This window comes from Photinus pyralis, unplaced genomic scaffold (genome assembly GCF_008802855.1).
Source record: "Photinus pyralis isolate 1611_PpyrPB1 unplaced genomic scaffold, Ppyr1.3 Ppyr1.4_LG5, whole genome shotgun sequence".
Lineage (NCBI taxonomy): Eukaryota > Metazoa > Arthropoda > Insecta > Coleoptera > Lampyridae > Photinus > Photinus pyralis.
In genome coordinates this window covers 36,466,654-36,486,068 of record NW_022170596.1, presented here as the reverse complement: position 1 = coordinate 36,486,068, position 19,415 = coordinate 36,466,654, and the positions used below count along the sequence as shown (strand labels likewise).

The following is a 19,415-nucleotide window of genomic DNA, read 5'->3' as shown; positions in this document are numbered from 1 at the left end:
GTACGCAGTAAGCGTTTTCCACGATAGTTTTACGTTATACTGATCTACGCAATGTAAGGAGGTCCACTCATAGGTAAATTATAATTTTATATCCACATTAATATCGGTTTAAAGATAAAATTGCATGGAACACTTCAGCTCTACATTTTATAATTATTACAAAAAAATGTACGCAGTAAGCGTTTTCCACGATAGTTTTACGTTATACTGATCTACGCAATGTAAGGAGGTCCACTCATAGGTAAATTATAATTTTATATCCACATTAATATCGGTTTAAAGATAAATAATAATATAACTAATTAAATATATAATTTTATATCTACTTTAAAACCTAGAACTAGTTGGGATTGGTAGAAGTAAAAGCTTTAACCGATGGGAATTAATTAAAGCTCGCCTTCATTAACAATCCGGTCTTTTTGGGAGTGAAAAATTTACTCAGTAATTAAGGGGGATTACTTTTTGGGAGCTACCAGGCATTCGCGGTTTGAAATTCAGTCCAGTTCCAAAAAGTTAAGCATTTTGAACATGAATCGTACTTTACGGCAGTTCATAGTGTATATAATGAAATTACTGTTTTACTTTAGGATCTAGAAACGAAAGTTTTCATCTTAGGATTAAAAGCGCGAAATAAAAACTTGTTCAATTTGTATCAAGGAATTATATCAACAAAGACACCTTGTAATTTGCAAATCAAAGCAGAAATCCTCGCGGTTGAATTAAAAACGTATTCCGCAGTATCTATCTAGTAAATGCTTAGCAGAAAGAAAAAACATTCTTTCGTAATCCGTAAGTGCGTATTTATGAAAAACACCAAAGGTATAAAAACCAGGAAAAAATTTATTTTATTATCTCGAACGAAGAATACAGTCCCTGTTCTGACGCGTTCGGTTGCGTGACAAATTTGCATGTCAGGATAAAAAATACACGCACCACATTCCATGAAGAAATTATTGTAAACTCATTTAATTTAAGTTATACAGTGTAGAAACAAAATTTTCCCTTTTCTGTAAGAAATCAGTAAAAAATTAACCCTCTAATTGTAAATTTAACAGTTTTCGTTGAATTTGGTGCTAGCAAAGGTGCTAGTTAAAACGTTACGCCCTATAATGCCATAGCGTTTGACAGTATTAGCCAGGTATGTGATATTACTGGCGATTGGAGAAGTTGACTGGCTAGTCGTAAGGCGAGCCTGCCATCTCCTAGATCCAACAATAGTTATTTACATAAAAGTGAGAAAAATGGCGACAAAATATTGAAGTACTTGGCCCGTCAAATTTCCGATTTCTCGTCGCATAAATAGGAGTCGCAAGAACATAATAATTAAACATACTGGGTGATTTTCCGATGGAGTCCGTAACACCGAATTTAATATAAGTGCCCGTACCCCGTAACCGAAAAAACATTCACCGAAAGTTAGGTTCAAAAATCGTCTGGTTTAATTAAAAAAATATCTCCTTTGCTGTGACTAAAAATTTCTAAAACCCGTTAACCGTTAATTTACGAATTTTTGATTTCGCCGGCAAGTTTCAATCTACATCAACACCTGATTTATTTTCTTCGGATTATTGTAAGGAGACCGTTCCGAACTTATTGTTGTGTGTGCATTATCGGGGTATTTTATAAGAGGTATTGATTCAATTTATGTAAAATTAGAGATCTGAATCTTTATTTCCGTAACTTACAATTAATTGAAGCAGAAAAGTATTAAAAATACAACTCGGTACAAATTTAAAACTGTCTCTATTGCATGTATTTTTGCCTACTATTTATGAATCCGCTAAATGCCGTATAGTGCCATTCCATTTGAATTCAGATTAAGGTAATTTATAAAAAAGTAATGGCCAACAATCTGATCTAAGAATTTAAACTTTATAGCGAAAACTACACATAGCAAATCCCGTAAAAAAAGGAAATGTAAATTGGAGCCATTCAAGATTTGATTGTTTTTGCGTCAATATACCTATTCAAAACCTTGTAATTTTGCGTTTAATTTAGTAAGAAAGCTAATCAGAGAATCAGGTTTTAAAGTATTTTTTCAGGAGGAAGAAGAAATTTTCAATAGGTAAGAGATACCTAACAACCCCCTTGTTATGCAACCCTATTGTCCAGAAAATAAATGGTGATATTAGTTTGTGACGTAACATCTGGCAGTTTTTGAATGTATCGTTCCCGCTTTTATGCATTTCATTTAAGGAGAAAAAAAACTCAATCTACGGCACTGGAAATGTTTTACCGCGAATCTAAGCAATTCAAATTGCACAAGGACGAGAGTTCGTAAGTGAATGCGCGTCATGCTTTTCACTAGTAGCGAAAAAGAGAGGATGATTTTGCTGTCTTCAAGCGAGAATGAGAAAAGTGCGAAGTTTTAACTGAGGCGGCAGAACGTAGATAGCTTTTGGTGGTATGTGTTTAATTCGCAAATATAGGTAAATGTATCCTTTATTTCCCTTTATAATTGCTGTAATTAGCATAGGACGTAGGGTAATTGTTTTGAATTACTTTCTTGTCAATTTGTTAGGCTGTTTGCTTTTATAAATTTGAATTTGCAAAGCCTTGTAAAAATTGCGCAATGTTGACGAAGTCGCCATACTTAGGGGTAGTTTTTATTTGCATAATGTATTCTCATGTACGAAGAAGTTCTATTGAGAATATCGTTTCAATTACGTTTATAGGAATTGCGAGTTTAGGAAAATTGCTTTATTAGCTTACTTATTTCTTTTCTCTTGTTTTGAAGTCAGAGTTAGCTGCATCATTTGTTAGAGGAAGGTTGAAGTTATGTACAGGCTGTTAATCCAATTTAAGGCATATTATAGTTTTTGATACGTAGGTAGTTATAGTGCTCACCAGGAGAAAATGCCGATCACAGAACACCCTGATGTTGGTCTAAAGTGGTGTTCTTAGACCATATAGTACAACTGTAGAGTATACGTTATACGTAAACGTTTCCAAATTTTCACCAATTTACTGCTGAGTGCAATATATACTGTTCACATTTAAAAGAATCCTTTGCCTTTCCCCTTTAGAGTTAATTCGTGATGGCATGCCAAAATTGGGGTTCTAATGAAGTTACCCTATACCAGATAGATAAAATATTTTCCTAATTGGCATTATTTAAGACGTGATTTCAGTAATTCTGCACATTCTTCCATATGGCAGTAATAATAATAGCGTGATCACACTGGAAATGTAAGTACTATAACTAGATATTAGTGTACAAAAGAATGTTTGAGATGCACGTTATTCAAGCATAGAGGAGACGAATTTGAGGTAACCCTTTACAGTTAACTTTATTCCAGCGACCCTGAGAATAACCAATATTTCGCCAACTTTACCGTCTCATCAGATGTAAAACGCAAATAAACTTAAAGAAAAATGTCATAATTTCATCCAGATAATGCAAATACAAGCCAGCCGAGTATTTAGAAATTATAATTATGTAACTGATGTTATACCTAGTGGTGCCATACTGAAATTGAGAGACTAAATTCTGAAACATTTGATCAATGGACCAATTTCTTACTCCTACTCACCAAAACCAGGTAGTTGGAAAGCAACTCGTGACATGTAATTTATACGTTGTTGAGGTGGGAATAGGTAGGTATCTATTATGAGCTTTCTCCTGCTTTCTCATGGTTTTCCTATGTACACAATGTTCAGGTTAAATAAGAGCGTGATTGAATTCTGTTTCATTTTTTACATTGTAACGTCTTTTGAAGACACAATATATATCTATAAACCAGCAAGGACAACACGACAATGTATTATTTCTTTAAAATTGAGTTTTTGTAGAGCGATCTAATTAAGGTAGAAGCATCGACGAATAGGGTTTTCAGAGCTATGTTGTATGAATACGAATGGCGGTTTGTTCATTATTTCTTGATTTTCTCATTAAAGCTAGGTATACAAATTCTTCGCTTTTTGTGTATACGTTCGGCGTTGTTGTCAAGCTTGTTTAAAAAATGTATCTTTTCACAATTTGTTCTCTTGAAAATCTTTTCAGTGTGATTTTTCTTATTTTAGTTTAAGAAATATGTGACATAATATCACGTCAGAACAACGACCACCGGAGAAAATATGCGATCGAAATATAAAGGTTAACTTCTTGTACGCAGCGCACGTATATGGAGCCGTCCTCAATTTATCTCACGAATTCATTGTCTTTTCGCAGCCGTTCATGATTAATAAGGAGATCGAACCTTACAAAGTTTCAAATTCCACGTAGCTATACCTGCGGTTTTATTTTAGGGCACTACAGCACTACCTAATACTTAATTGAATTTAGGAGGTGATAAAGTTCAAGACACATATTGAATTTCGTTCAGATAGAAAAGTATATTATTACCAAAGCCCTCAGGATCCGTTGTGTAGGGCGAGGGGGTCAATTGGCATTTGCTGACGAGCACACATTGGAAATGGCCTGTCTAAAAAAATAAGTCAAGACTACCTTTACTTAAAATTAATGTAATTAATACTATTATAGACTTGACTTATTTTTTTTAGGCAATGCGTTTGTTTACACACCACGATTGATAAACTCTAAAGCTCTAAAAAAGTGGCCAAGAGATCTAGAGCATAAGGGACCAACGAAAATCTAAAAAGATTTAAACGATATAAACCTGACAAAACATACACAAAATTTACTGGAACGTATACCTACTCTTTTGATTACCGTAAAAAATAATTGCGCGTGATGAGTCCAACTAAGAAACGTAAACTCTGGTGGTAAAAGGTAGCGTTTTTAGACCTCTTGCGGAGTAGGATAACCGATTTTGTGAAACTTTCTATTTGGTTTTATTGGCTCAATTACAAGACTCCCACGTTAATTATTAGGTACATGGCTCAAAAGAAAAGTAGTCAAACTTCAAAAATTTTGAAAAATATTGTACAACGAAAACTTTGATGCTGGGTATAGGGAAATGTGGTATCAAACGACGTAGACTTTCGTCATTGAATAAGCACTTTATTCAATGGTTTCGTGTAAATTTCGAAAAGGCAATAAAATACCGGGTGTTACATTTAAAATAAGAACGTTGCTATCCACATCCGGTAAAACCGGAAGTGAAACGATAATATTTTCTTTCAATAGATCATAAGAAGCCATGTTGGTATGCACATTTTCAAATTTAAATTATCAATGAGAACCTGGAACACTTTTAGATAACGATTTGCGTGAAACAATCCGTACAGGAATCGACCCAACTTACCTTGAAACCTCTTCTGCAAAACTTTACGTTGCGTGGTGATTTCCACATCGACGAATAAGGGATGGTACAAAAGTTTTGGTCAGGATTACGGTCAGATTTAACCATAGCACAAGTGTTAATGAGGTGAATGAAAGGTTGAGAGTTGACCCATGCTCGGGGGATATCAAGTAGCGTTCTTTCGTAATGGACTGGATACATGGTGTTCATGGTTATTTGCGAGAGCCTGGAGACATTTAGGAGCATTTTGTGTACCGCCAGTGAGCAGCATGTCGATATAAGGGCAGCATAGATTGAAAGCGACACTAGTGATGTGGATAAAATGGGACACTACTTTAAAATCCTCAATTTCTATCAGTTGTGGATTCGCTTAGATTCATTGCCCCATGGCTAAAGAGAAGTGAAGGTGCACGGGCAGCTCATTTGGTGATACGTTACCTTCAGTATGGAAAATAGGACCTTTGGGGTCTGGGGGGGTATGGAATACCTCCCAGCACAGTGACAGTCCCATTGCAATTTCCAGAACACTACCATAAAGGTGCTTAGGGCTTAGGGAAAGGGTTATCAAGCCCTTCTTTGCCGAGTAGTTTTGAACCCCCGTCACTATTAACATAATTTTCCATGGTCATCGACTTCCAGCATCATCACTCGTCTCCAGTGACAATCAGAACTGTGATGTATCACAAACGTCAAACGTAACGTGCAGGTTATCTGCCAAAAAACGTTATTTTGCGTTAATCATGTTACATTACGTTTTCTACAGATAACCTGCACGTTAAGTTTAGCGTTGGTGATACATCACAGGGTTAACTGTGTCATAATATACCTACTTCTCTTCTAATCGTTTTAGTTTTGGCACAATATGTGAAATATGTCAGCATTCGCTATACGTTTTTCGTTTTCGTTTCTCGCGGAATTATTTATACCATTCGTAAATTACTTGTCGCTTTACTGCAATTTTCCCTGATGGCGAGAGGGTTCTTGAATGTAAGTTATACACTTGCAAAACGTATTAGCAGAGTGGATTTTGAAATACAAGTATTGCACGTAGTTGCGATAAGTGGACGTGATGCAACTATTATTGGCCCCCGGCTCAAACATCATAAGTAAATATACGTAATCAAACACGATATTGGCATCTTCACGCAACAAAGATTGAATCTCAGCATGCTTCCAGTAATGTAAATATAATTGTCTTGGTAGGTAGATACTAAAATTCGCATTATAGAAGATGATTTTAAATAACGACCTTAAGAAAACCGTACATTAAATCCTATTATGCAAGTTTTTTCCACTGTATGGTTTTATAAACGAACGTTTTAGTGCGTCAATATATAATTGCAACACGCTTTACTTCAAAACATCATTTGCAATCCCTTTTACCTTTTACGGTTTCATTCTAAAACTCTTCCTCTTCCTATTTCTTTTATAGGGAGGTAATACATTTCTTCCTGGCATGGCTAGCCCGTATTGAATGAATTGCAATTAGGTACTTATAATGTAGTTAAGACGAAGTGATTGCGTGTTAGCATTGCGTTTGAAATCGATTCAAACAGTGTTTTAGAATAATTCATTCTGTTTTTTTACCAACCACTTGCTCCACTTTTGTAGAATTATAAGACCTCTAATAAAGCAACAGGAGTTTCTCTTCTTTGTTAATTTAGGTATTATTTAACTATCGAGCATAATACTTACTGGAAGTGGATTGACGAGGTTGATGGATCATTGTTGGAAGATCTAGAAGAGTTAGAATATCCAAAAGTTATTAAAAGATCAATCTCCACTGAAAACCTTCCCAAGAACAAACTTATTCCACATGTTTGGAAAATTTTAATTTTATTTTACGCACGCACATATCTACACCGGCAATTACTACATACACAAATTAGTACAACTTCCATGCTGCTATAACAGAAAGGAGCACATTTTTCAAACATGCAAAATGTTACAACGCGAATTTATAGGTTAGATTACAAGTGTATACGAAAACGACGACATGCGTCTACAGACTGGCGCTTACCGTCGCTGGCGTCGCACTATTGATTTGAAGGGCCCATTCAAGAACTCCCAAATTATCAAATCGTGCAGCTCGAACTTTTTGCCACCACCTGCCTTAGATTGTTTCATGGCGAAAAGCTCAATCATGTTCTAACAACCCTTATCAATCATCTAAGTTATTAATTCAACAACCGTGAGCCATCCCTTTAATTGGCACGCTAGCTACTCTTCCGGGGGAGCTTTTTCGTCCTGTTGACAAATACATAATTTGGTTACCATTAAAAGCAAACGCAGGTAATTGTTTAATGCACGGTATTAGAGAAACTTTGCCGCTCGTAAAGTGACAGAAGTGATTATCATAATACAAGTGTAGGGTTTTCCGAAGGCGCTATAATTGCGTGCACATAAAATAGGGTTCACCACAACAAATTACATTGTAGAAATGTAGGTCATGAGAACAATTTTGAGAAGGCACGAACCAAAATGTAAAAATTACATGAACGACAGCTTCTTTTCTATAATTTATCCGGTCGTATAATAGACACGATAGGTTTCGGAAATTTTATTGGGCAATTTGTGCTCCTATAACCCATCCAATTTTTTTTGGTACGTTATACCTGTCAGCTCAGTAACAATAAGCAAACGCAAAAACCGACATTACGTATAGAACCGATTTTTTTTGTGCATCCTTCGACCATATTTGAAGAGTGGATGTGTTAGGTCAACAACCTGAACAAAAAAAATTTTGTCCCTATAATTACTAGCTACATAATTTTGTAGTAATCTTTGATTCTTTTGATTCACTCTTTCATTTAGTGTTTATAAGTAATAAAAATTTGAAAAAAAATCGATAAAGTTATGTTGCTCTTGTAGTCTAATTCTAATTAGTATATTAAGTATGGAGAACGGTAAGGGATTTTTACCGTTCGAAGACAATTGTTTGGAGGAGGAGCGAAGCGACGACTCCAATTATTGTCTGAGAACGGTAACCCTTAACGTTCGACGTGCTTATAAAATTTTTTGCGCGATCGAAATTAAAATTATGTAACCAATATAAATATGCACTAAGAAATTAACGAGCAGAATAAATCGAAATGATCGAAGTGGTATGGTGTACATCACTAGGTAACCAGTTTATTTGTCAAAATTGAAATTAATAATTTCATAAAATTGTACATGTGTCTGATGTAGGTTGCTAGCTTTGCACTTCCTTTATGACTTTATGAGCGTCTTTCTATAGGAAACAACAGCACAAATTGTACGTTTAATGTACCTAACAATAATTAAAGATTAAATGTAATGTAAGACTGTTGATTTTTAAAAAGGCGTCGGTAAGTATTTTTGCTGTTCTGTTTTTAGATCGGTAAGTAATTTTGGCGTCGTCGTAATCATAGCAACTGGTAAATTCTACGTACTGTCATGGAAACACACATGGTAAATAGCCAGAAATGACCGATCGCGCAAAAAAGTACATGAAAGTGTTTTTTTTTGTTAATTATGGCTTTCAAATTGTTTGTCGTTTATAAATACAATGGTATTACTTAGCATCACTACCTACAGTGAGTTTTTTTTTAATGCGAACATAGGAGTTTGCATGCAATGTAATTTCCCTATGTTCGATTTAAAAAAAAACACATCAATCTATGAGGTGTGCGCGGTTCACATTCCCACCAGCAAAACGCGCAACTTGTGTGACTATGAACAGCAATTCTATAGTCTTTATGATGAAGAGCACTTGGTAAGATTTGTTTAAAGAAGTCATGTGAGGCCATAGCAACTTTAGGATACATTTTTCTTAAACTTACGATAACATGACCTCACAGAGCACGCACTGACACCACAACTCATTGTGAACCAACCTTCAATTATTTGTAGTTCATGTGCACCTGATATTCTACTAATTTGATCTATTCAATACATAAATGAAGAAAATAAATAACGAAAACAATTACAATAAATGTTCGAAGTGTCCTCCTTGACATTCTAAGCAAAAACAACCGATTTCGTAATTAAATTGGACGGCGGTATTTTTAAAAATGTGACAGCTGTCACTTGTATCTACTACTCATTTGAACTACTCAATAGATTGATGTGTTTTTTTTTAATCGAACATAGGCAAATTACATTGCATGCAAACTCCTATGTTCGCATTTAAAAAAAATTCACTGTATATTAATAAAGTAGGTATATAGGTATAGTCATTTATTTTATGTTAAATTTCAGAGTAATTGGTATATTTTTCCTCTCAAATTGATTTACTCGTATTGCAACTAACCTTTAACCATTGAATAAACTTTTTTGTGCCCTCGGCGCATTATATGCCGAAGTGACATATGTTTGTAGATTATTTTTTGCACTCGATGATCCACAATACATTGCAAGTTTTCATATCGAATTTGTTGATGTGAATTCCGAAATTCAAAAACAAAATTACGACGCGATTCATACAGTGTGTCCCAGGTATAGGATACACCATAGGGAAACGGTAATGTATTTTTTCGCGAAGTATCCACGAGGTCTTTGAAATGAGCTTCTTTAACGTAGTACTCCAATCTCTTTCTAGCATCAGGCAATTAGCGCAATAACGTACCTTACGTTGAACGCTAACTTCAATTACATATCAAAGACCTGCTGGATCCTTCGCGAAAGTCTCTATATGGTGCGTTCTCCCTGGGACACACGGTATAAACTAATGCTCTCTTATGGCAGTTTTGAGATCAAACAAAGCACTGATTAACACAATATAAATCAATGCTGCTGGCAAATGCAGGCGCTTTTTCGTTTGATTTCATAATTCCATGATGGCATTATCTACTTTAAAACGGGACGGGACCCATTTTTTAATAATTAGGGAAGTCAATAATCGGGCATTAAAAAATTACTATTGAAATTCCTATTCTATGGTGCGTTCGTCAAGCCACCACCCCGCATGTTAATTGTAGCATTGAATTTTTTATTCAATGATTGTAGCTAATGTCGATGCTCAAAAAAATAAATGTTGGACTTGTTAGGGACGCTGGGTTATTTGTGTTAGGAAACATGGGCGCCGCTACTAAAGGGCAAGGAGGGGCCCGGGCCCCTCCCTGGGATTTGAGAAATCACTTAATCCATTTTAGAAAATGTTGAAAGCTCACAATAAAACCAAAATACAGCCACCTTTTCCTGTCCCATCGCTGTTCGGTGACAAAGCAAAAGTAGGTAAACCTTTTATAACCTTATTGAGTTACTTCAATGTCCATAAAGTTCCCATGCATATTGTATAGAGTTATAGACTATATAGAGATTAAATTAACCGAAGACCGCAGGGTGGCTGTTTGTTTTGGAAAAACATCAATGACAATTTGTCATGTCACTTACATATTTCGGTTCGGCGCTTTTTAGCGCATTTTCTAAAAGAAAAACGAACGCTATTGTCCGCACTTTGTCCGTCTTTACCATTACTAGTCCTCCACTTTAGGCTTTTTCGTTGTGGTGTGTTTCTTATACTGTGTAGCACAGCCTCAAGACCAGAACGGCAAAAGACTTTTTGGATTAGTCACCCTTCCCGAACTATTACCGATTCTGTGCGAGGAAAATGCGCTTTCGTTGGTCGCGAGTGACCAAGTTTTTAACTTGTTATGGAATAGATGCACATAAAGTGATGAATATACGAAGAATCGCATACGATTCAGTAGGGGAATTTTTTGTTACTCAGCTCGTATTGTGAAACCAGACTTTTCATCCGGCTCATATTCAATAGCACTGATTCTCGAACTCGTAGAAATCGATTGGCGAAGATTTGACATCGCTGTGTCTTTTCGTTCTTGAGTTAGACGAGGAACAGACGCACAGGCAGACAAAATCATCACGTCAGAGGAATTTTTATTCTTTCGAAATAATTAGGTACCTACATTGTTTTACCCTACTCTACATTCCACATTGTAATCAATAACATTATGGTTGGTAATTTAGTTATAGTTTTGAGTAGTAAAATAGTTAAATGTTACAATTTGCCCTCGAATTTGCCTTACAGACTGTAATTTTTATCACCTGCACGTTAGTAAGGGAGGTATTGCATTGTGGTAAAAAAAGACCCCCCCCCCCAACTTTTTTACGCAAATACACGTTTTGAAGCACCAGGATTCCGATTCCAACAAAATTTTGATGATGTCGGTCTGTCTGTACAGTGTACTGTTATTGTAACCAAATTTGGTACACGCATATTCTTAGATATAAAAAGAAGAGCTGAAAAACTTTCGGGGAGAATAGCGTATATGCACAAGTGTGTTAAACTCTCATTAACGGCTAAACGGCTGAACCGATTGGAACCAAAGTTGGTACACATATTGTTAGACCTAAAAGAAGGTAGAACGCGCATATGCGCCGGTGTACGGGTGGTATCTGTACTAACCACAGCAAATTGTATAATATAGTTTGCTATTAATTTCATTTTTTTTTAGTAAACTACTGTAACTTTGTTACTTTTGTTCTTGTTTTGTTTTGTGTCTAATATGTACCTATTACACCAATAGTTTTTATTGGATATATGATTTAGCTGCGTATCCTATTGATTTACTAATTTAAAAATAGTTGGGTAACATTTTCTATTTCAAAAATGTAAGGGCCCCTCCCTAGCGCATTTTCTTCCGGCGCCCCTGTTAGGAAAACGGTATTAAGTAAATCTCTATAATCTTTTAAATCGAAATACTTTCCTATTGTTATCTCCTCAACTTCCACCTATATGTACAATAAGACCTCAAGTAGGCAGGAGCTGTATACCACTTACACAGATTCCGCAATCCTCAATAAGTAATACATTATAAAATGATAAACAAATTGTTTTATAGCTATTGCAGCATCCCATGTTTAATAAATGATAAATCCGGTTGTATGCGTGTATGTACATCAGAAATTATCCCTACAATTTGGGTCATGTGTACCTAATAGCCGGATCAAAATAAGGATTTTATCCAATAAGGAGAGTACAGATCTTTGATTATAAAATGGTAGTCTATATTCAAAGGTACAGATTAAAATTTTTTTAAACATTCTCAAAGTACACATTACAAAATTTGAAAAGCAGCAAGGGGAAAAAACGATAAAAATTAAACTATAACATTAAAATATATCGTCATTAAATGTAGTCTTTAGATCCATGATGTAAAATTAATTTATATTTAATTAATAAATGAAAAGTCGGGCGTAGGTGGAAGACGCCATCGAAAGCGACAAATTCATACTCAGGTTCAAACCAGAAGATGATCGTTGGTCGAAACTAGTCGCTGCTTTTACATTTGTCTATTAAATTAGGGAAGGTTTTGTGTCTTTTTGGGATTTAATGACCCTATTATATATAGGTACTTGTTTTTTCCACGCTAGCTCGAATTTTTAAAGACCTTTCTCCAAGGCAATAACTCGATGCTCGATACCGCGATGCCTTCGTACTGGTTAAACTGCAGCATCATGAAAGAATTTCATTTAGTCAAAATGAGTTCAATTTCTACCAGTACTAGTGCATACGCATTTAAGTCCAAAAATTTGAATTTTTTGTCTACAATAGTTGGAAATTTGAAAATATTGTCGCGCCACCGACAAGATATCCAAATTGTATAGTTTCCAAATATATTTTTTGGATATTTTGTCGCTTTATTTGGGTTTGGATAATGGTATGCTTGTTTAGAAAATTGGCAGAAATTTTTAAAATAAGGGATACCGTATCACAAAGGGTTTCCAGAAGAGTACAGTAACAACCAGGACAAATTCAAAAGTTTAATCAAGATGCAATAACCTATTTATATGCAATAATCAGAGTAATAAACACAAAGCAGTAAAAAGTAATAACTTTATTAAGTTTTTAATATCACAATATCTCACATGATAACATGTTCAGTCATGGACTTGTACAAAATATGAGTATCAAAATTGTACGACCATTTAAGTATCATTAAAATAATGGCTATAATGATTTTGGTATCGTTTATAAAACAAAAACACATTAGGCAGTGCAATAATAACATTTGCTTGCAAGACACACGCCCGTCCATCCATCCAAGTCAATCAGGACGTATTTTTGTGGGATAATTCTTGAAATGAAATGTAAACTTCAAGTGCAAATTTCCCCTGACCAACTAAGTAGCGTGCAGCCCAGCATTCTTTAGTATAGTTTGTAATCTCAATATTTCGTCGTCTTTTTGCGCCAACTGAGAACGTAACTCCTGCACCAAGTCCGACTCGGAAAGGTTCAACCTGAGCCTTTGCATTAGGGTTGTAGCGTCGGGACGATCGCCCGGGTGTCTCGCCATCAGGTCTTTAATTACCGCGGTGAATTGAGCATTTGAAGCTAAACAATCTGAACCGAGACCGTTTCTTCTTAATTCCGTAATGGTACGTATACGTTCCATGTCCGTACTGAACGACATAACGAGCTCAAACAAAACAATGCCGAGAGAATACATATCGCTCTAAAAAAATGTTTATTATTCAACTTGGCGGTAGTACAGAGCATATCTTACCTTCGAATCGCATTTTCCCGCCAATTGTTCTGGTGCAGCGTATAGCTTTGTACCGAACGCTAAACTGTGTTTAACACTTTGCAGCGGGCAAGCCAAACCGAAATCGCCTAACTGCACCAATAGTCGACCGTTATCAATTTGGATAAAAATGTTACTTGGTTTTATATCGTGATGCACGATCCGTTTCGAATGAATGTATTCTATACCTAAAAAGTATAGTGTTGGTGCTGTCAAAGGCGAACACAGCCAACTTACCTAACAAAAGTTGCCTTAAAATTTCCATAACAGAATCATAGTGAACTTGATTCATATTTACGGAAATTAAAGCTGAATCCTTACTGTGTTCAGTCTCATAGCGTTTCTCCAACCAATGTCTTAAAGTTGTTTGGCACAATGCCATCTGTATGTACAGAGTAGCCCATTTCAACTCGCTTTTCGCCTGCACGTATAGACTCTCTATTTCATCCAGTTTGCAAATGGCATTCCCGCCTTCGGAAATACTGTTACGCTTCACCCGAGCGCTTCTTCTAACTTTTCTATCGCTATTAAAAATGCTATTACTAGATTGCGAATACTGATGAATTTCCGATGTGGCTTGGAAACTAACTTCGAAGTCAGACTCCTCCATTCTCTGAGTAAATGTGTCCATTTCAGTCGCGGCGTCTGGGTAAATGTATTGGTCTGCATCGCCAGTAATTAGGTTGTGATCAGAAGGTTCAGTTGTATATGATACATTGTTGTCGACCTGCTTGTTACGAGCTCCACCCAACTCCAACCATGCTGCTTTATATTGGACAACATTCGAGTGATTTAAACTCGCAAACGTCTTCACCTCTGAAAGGTAATTACGAATGGACTTAATTCCTTCTGAACGTATCACGATCTTTTTAATTGCATAATCTGTCCCATCCAACTTGTGCTTTACACGATAAACCTAAGGAATATTATTAGAGCAGTGTGCAGTGAAGTTATTCTACCACCTACCTGCCCAAAACCACCACCTGCTATATATTCAATCTCGTCAAATTCTCGATAATAATGGGACCATTCGTTAGTGATGTCATTATTTTGCCAAAAGGCTTGCAGTGAAGGTACTGGTTGTTTACCAATAGCAGACGTAACTAAGTGATATAAAGCGCGTTGGTATTGGTTACGCATACCTTCAAATTCGATCATGTTGTAACTTTCATCTACCAATTTCATTTCAAACAATTTACTGCAAATGAAGTTGTAAATTTTCTCCGACTTTTGCTCATCCGGTTCACATATCGAGCACAAATTCTTGACTAGAGACTCGATTAGAATACTAGTCGGTGTTGACGTAGGTTTGGGTTTACAAACAGTGTTTACATTGTTAATAGTCTCCGGTGTAGGATTCTTAACGTCCAGCGTGGATGACTTCTTTGGACGGTTATTACTAGCCTTCTTTTCATTGGATTTGCTTCCTGACATTCCCGATTTTGCCATCAAAGAACTATTTAGAACTTTCTAGACGTGTACGTAACCTAAAAACCGTCGACTCTATTTCTTTACTTTTTGTAATGACATCGATGGCAAACTTAAGATTAGTTAGTTTGAATATGATTTTTTAACAAAATTTTCTTGAATTAAGGAACATTTTGATGAAAAAATATTTTTGAACTGGGTTAGAAAAATGATGCAACTGTTATACAAAAGCACAGAACAAAAGTGAGTCACATTCACATACAAACGGTCATGTAAACTACGAAGCAAAATTTATACTATTAAGTTTCCACAGACAAATGATGTAATTTTTGTTTAGCACTGGCACGTTGGGCTCGAGGAAATCATCTTTTTCATGAAACTGACTAATTTCTTCATTCAACATCAGGCATCTCCTATAATACTTTAAAATGCATGTCCTCAAACTCCAACTGTTATTATTTTTCGTTGGGAGCAGACAGTCACTAAACTAATTTTATATGCGTACCATTACCATGGGTACTCTTTGGTATAATTAAGAATTCTTTTAAAAAATAATGTCTGATGTGTGTAATTTTTAGAATATAACTATGATTGATTTTTGAATAAGTAATGTGCAATTGGGATCTTATCTCTAAAATAATTAGGGAAGTCCATTAATCAGAAATGAAAAAATTACTATTGAAATTCTTATGGGGCGTTGTACAAGCCACCACCCGGTATAACGATCTGTCAAGTGGAACTACCTTTTTCTGATAAATCTTTTTTGTATCGATTTACGTCACATAGAGCTCTTAGGCCGTAATATAATATACGATTATTTGTTGTTATTTTCTATTATGCGCAAAATAAAGCTTATTTATTATTAAGATTAGGTATTTTCCATAGAAACAGAACTGTCATATGTTCTGAACGTCATTTATATCGTGCTCCGTGTGACATTTGAAATAAGAATTTCAAAGTAAGAGCAGCTACAGGGAAGCTACCCCCTGTAACTGAATCTCGCCCCGCATTTAATTTTCATAATTTTTTTTATATATTCTTTCTTAATGCAATAAAGACTATTTATTATTATTATTATTAACTGTTTTACTTTATCTACTAAGCTAAAATTAATGTTGATCTGCCAACATCCAGATACCAAACCTACTGCTGATTTCAGGTGTACCTACTTCACATCCTAGACAATCCTCGCCTGAAATTTCATCGATTCAACATAGACGGCCATGCGGCACACTTACCTAGAATTTAATGGTCCATCATGCCATACCTACCAGTCACACTACGACGCCACGTTTTTGAAACCGTCCATAATCTCTCATCCAGTGGTAGAGCCATTTTAAAGCGTACCGCTTAGGTTCTTTTGGCCGAGTCAAATACGTCCTTTGCATTCAATACATTTCTTGCCAACGCTGCAAAGTCCACCGTCAGAACAGTGCCGGACTTGGAAACTTCAGGATACCGGACGCCAGCTTTGACCCCTTCCACACGAATCTCATCAAGCTACCGTTCTGCGATCAAAGCTTGACCGTTTGGATGACACATTTTTTAAGTCACAGCTATCGGAAAATGGTAAACATTTTCAATTGCAATGAATTTGTGTAGTATAGGTACTTACTGAGAGTAGCCAAGTAGCTTAACATCCACAGAGCCACAGAGCAAGCCTGTAGAAAAAATTCCACTGCGATTAACCGCTTGTTTATATAATCAATCTCGAGTACTACAGTAGTGGCCTTGAGGATAATTAATATATATATACAACTATTAAGAAACTTTATTATAAATATATGATATGATACCTATTTATATAACGCATTTACAAAATACCTAATTAAATTTCGCACGCGCCTTTTGGTGTAATGGAGATCGTTCCACGAATGTCAGTCACTTGATTCCTATCTAAATTTCCTAACTAAAAGAATTATCCATTAATTGTTTATACCATTTTCGATTGAAACGTACCAAATAATCGTATTTCCTACTTCTTTCGTAGTAGTGAACCTTTTTCTCTATGTAACTTCTCTGTGTAAGGTTACTTCTAGAGCTTAATAATGGGGTTCCTTCATGATCATCGGTTTTCCACGATTCGTTAATGCCGCTATCAGAAAACTCGTAACTATTGCTTCGTTTACTCTTGCTTTGAAAATTGAGGAAGAGGAACGCAAACGACAACAGCCCAGCCTAAAAAGTGGTATTAAGGTGAATCCTTTTGGGACAACTATATCGTACCGTAAGTAGAGTTATTAAAGCCATTACAGTCGAGCAAACTCCAAAACCGTAATTGTGCAATAAGTAGCCGCCAAGTGAAGGTCCAATCACTTCACCCAAAGAATACATGCCCGACCAAACTCCCGCTACCAAACTGTAGGTGGCCAATGAGTCATCACATCCCCCATCTCTGTCGAAACGCGGTGGGTAACAAGATGTTTTTTCCGGGTTTATACTTACATCGCGCTTTTTAGCAATCCTTGAAATGCTGGCAGTAAAGCTAGCGCAACGAAAATTCCCAAGATTGAGAGAGCGAGAAGATTGGACCAAATCGTGCTGTGAAAATATTAAATTTACAGCGGCCTTAAATTTACGTGCCTACTCACTTGACTAATATTGGTATGTATGGACATGGTCCCAAAATTAAAAGAGCGATGGCTGCAAAAACCATACCTATGACCATCATCGACCAATGGTTATTGAACTTATCGGTCAACCATCCCCAGAACGGACTTGATATACCGTATAACGCAGAAAACAGAAAGAAGATTAAACCAATTTGTTCCGGCGATAAATTAAACTAAGGAATCTTTACTATAAACATCGGAAGCGCTTAAAAAAATTTACCTCTCGCAGATGTGGTTCCAGGGTAGGATCTAGAAATGCCCAAATACTAGAGATCACTATAATTACTATACTGGTTATAATCACAGCTGGAACTTTCAATAGCTTTAAAATGGAGCCACCACCGGTGCCAACGACGAAATCTAAAAGAAAGGGTTGTAAAGTATATTATTTCATACGTAGATACGTTTACCATTAACTGGGGGTAGAAGGAAAACGTTTATTGGGGTTACCGCAATCATCGCAACCCCTAAAACAAAAAATGGCAACTGAAATCCCCCCAACTGTCTAAAACATAATATGTCAAGTGATATGCGCCTCGCTTACATTAGGCGCACTTACCGAGTACAGCACCCCTCCAATTGCTGGACCAACGCTCAAGCCTAAACCCACGAATGTTTCTAAAATTCCCTAAAAAAGCCTCATCAATCCATAAAGCAGATTATTCTCTGTACTTACCAAAACCGAACTTATTTTTTCGGGAAAACTATGAACGACAAATACATAACTGGCAGTAGAAAATGCACTGGCCCCTACAGCCTCAAATCCTCTGATCACAAAGCATAAGGTACTAAAAAGGGTGTAGTCTTGCACGTATTCCAATAATCTAAATAAAAACTACTTACATGTTACAACAATACGAAACTTACATACCCAAAAAGTATATTGCAGGTACCAGTTAAAGTGATACCTGAGATGAATAAAAATTTTGCGCCTAGCAAAGGTAACTGAAATATGCAGAAAGTAAATCTTTTAGTTACAATGTTAAACTCACAATTTTTCCAAAAATTGGAGACGTCACAAACATGACTAGTGCGTAAAAGCTGAACACAAAGCCCGAAAGGGTGTTGGATAAACCCTTTTCGGTCGCTTCTTTTGGAAAGAACGGTGCCATTATGGACATTGAGCAAAAACACATGAAGTCGACTATAGCCAACGATAACAATGTCATTGTTTGGTTTCTGTTGAAGTATCTAAACATGGAACGTTCTATGCGTGCATTAGTTCTGAAACCAAAAGCTTTTAATCACACCCTAACCGTAATCGTTCTTCACCTTAACAATCTATCCCTTATCCTACTTATTTCCATCATTGCATATGAATCCAGTGAGAAGTGAGTTAAAGATCTGCTTCGTGCGTTAACCTCCTTGTTGTACCAACCCGTTTCTTCGGTAGCCCAACTGTTCATTAGCTGATTATGGTACATCTTATTGTGCACTTCACTTTCCGCGGATGATTTGGTATTATACAACGATTTGTCTTCCATTTCCATTTTCAACTTTTCCGCTGTGGACATATCAACAAATAAGTTTAAACATTAATCTTCTAAGTGATGATGTCATGGAAACAGATCGATTAATCCGGATTTTGTCAAGTAAAAGCGGTAATTAGATTATTTCAAACACGAGTCATTATACTGAGAATGTTCTACTTGACATAGTAAGCA

General features: G+C 36.1%; 2 protein-coding genes across 3 annotated transcripts; both read right to left on the bottom strand.

Annotated features, from left to right (window-relative positions):
• Window positions 1–13,009: 13,009 nt before the first annotated feature.
• LOC116171998 (eukaryotic translation initiation factor 2-alpha kinase 3-like) lies at window positions 13,010–16,816 on the bottom strand. 2 transcript variants are annotated; one of them, XM_031489080.1, is made up of 6 exons: window positions 16,755–16,816; window positions 16,378–16,695; window positions 14,678–16,331; window positions 13,949–14,627; window positions 13,694–13,899; window positions 13,010–13,642 (listed from the first exon to the last, which is right to left on the bottom strand). In XM_031489080.1, exons 3-6 carry the CDS (start codon window positions 15,158–15,160, stop codon window positions 13,310–13,312), a joined length of 1,701 nt encoding a protein of 566 aa, XP_031344940.1. In that variant the 5' UTR covers window positions 15,161–16,331; window positions 16,378–16,695; window positions 16,755–16,816; the 3' UTR covers window positions 13,010–13,309. The 2 variants fall into 2 exon arrangements, with proteins under 2 accessions (XP_031344940.1, XP_031344941.1); XM_031489081.1 differs by having other exon boundaries at window positions 16,411–16,695.
• A 76-nt stretch (window positions 16,817–16,892) lies between these two features.
• Window positions 16,893–19,401, bottom strand: LOC116171996 (MFS-type transporter SLC18B1-like). The gene is made up of 12 exons (XM_031489077.1): window positions 19,024–19,401; window positions 18,744–18,975; window positions 18,623–18,696; window positions 18,428–18,575; window positions 18,311–18,379; window positions 18,162–18,252; window positions 17,972–18,111; window positions 17,731–17,924; window positions 17,585–17,680; window positions 17,366–17,534; window positions 17,099–17,317; window positions 16,893–17,048 (listed from the first exon to the last, which is right to left on the bottom strand). Exons 1-12 carry the CDS (start codon window positions 19,263–19,265, stop codon window positions 16,968–16,970), a joined length of 1,755 nt encoding a protein of 584 aa, XP_031344937.1. The 5' UTR covers window positions 19,266–19,401; the 3' UTR covers window positions 16,893–16,967.
• Between the last annotated feature and the right edge of the window lie 14 nt (window positions 19,402–19,415).

What these genes read in the sequence shown, in the direction of transcription:
- LOC116171998 (XM_031489080.1), bottom strand. Translation starts at nt 15,160, where the DNA reads ATGGCAAAATCGGGAATGTCAGGAAGCAAATCCAATGAAAAGAAGGCT. An exon ending in CAGGTGGTGGTTTTGGGCAG is followed by an intron (nt 14,628 to 14,677) that starts GTAGGTGGTAGA and finishes AATATTCCTTAG; the next exon opens with GTTTATCGTGTAAAGCACAA. An exon ending in CGGGAAAATGCGATTCGAAG is followed by an intron (nt 13,643 to 13,693) that starts GTAAGATATGCT and finishes ACATTTTTTTAG; the next exon opens with AGCGATATGTATTCTCTCGG.
- LOC116171996 (XM_031489077.1), bottom strand. Translation starts at nt 19,265, where the DNA reads ATGTCCACAGCGGAAAAGTTGAAAATGGAAATGGAAGACAAATCGTTG. An exon ending in GGATTGCTAAAAAGCGCGAT is followed by an intron (nt 17,535 to 17,584) that starts GTAAGTATAAAC and finishes GCGTTTCGACAG; the next exon opens with AGATGGGGGATGTGATGACT. An exon ending in CTTTAATAACTCTACTTACG is followed by an intron (nt 17,318 to 17,365) that starts GTACGATATAGT and finishes ACCACTTTTTAG; the next exon opens with GCTGGGCTGTTGTCGTTTGC.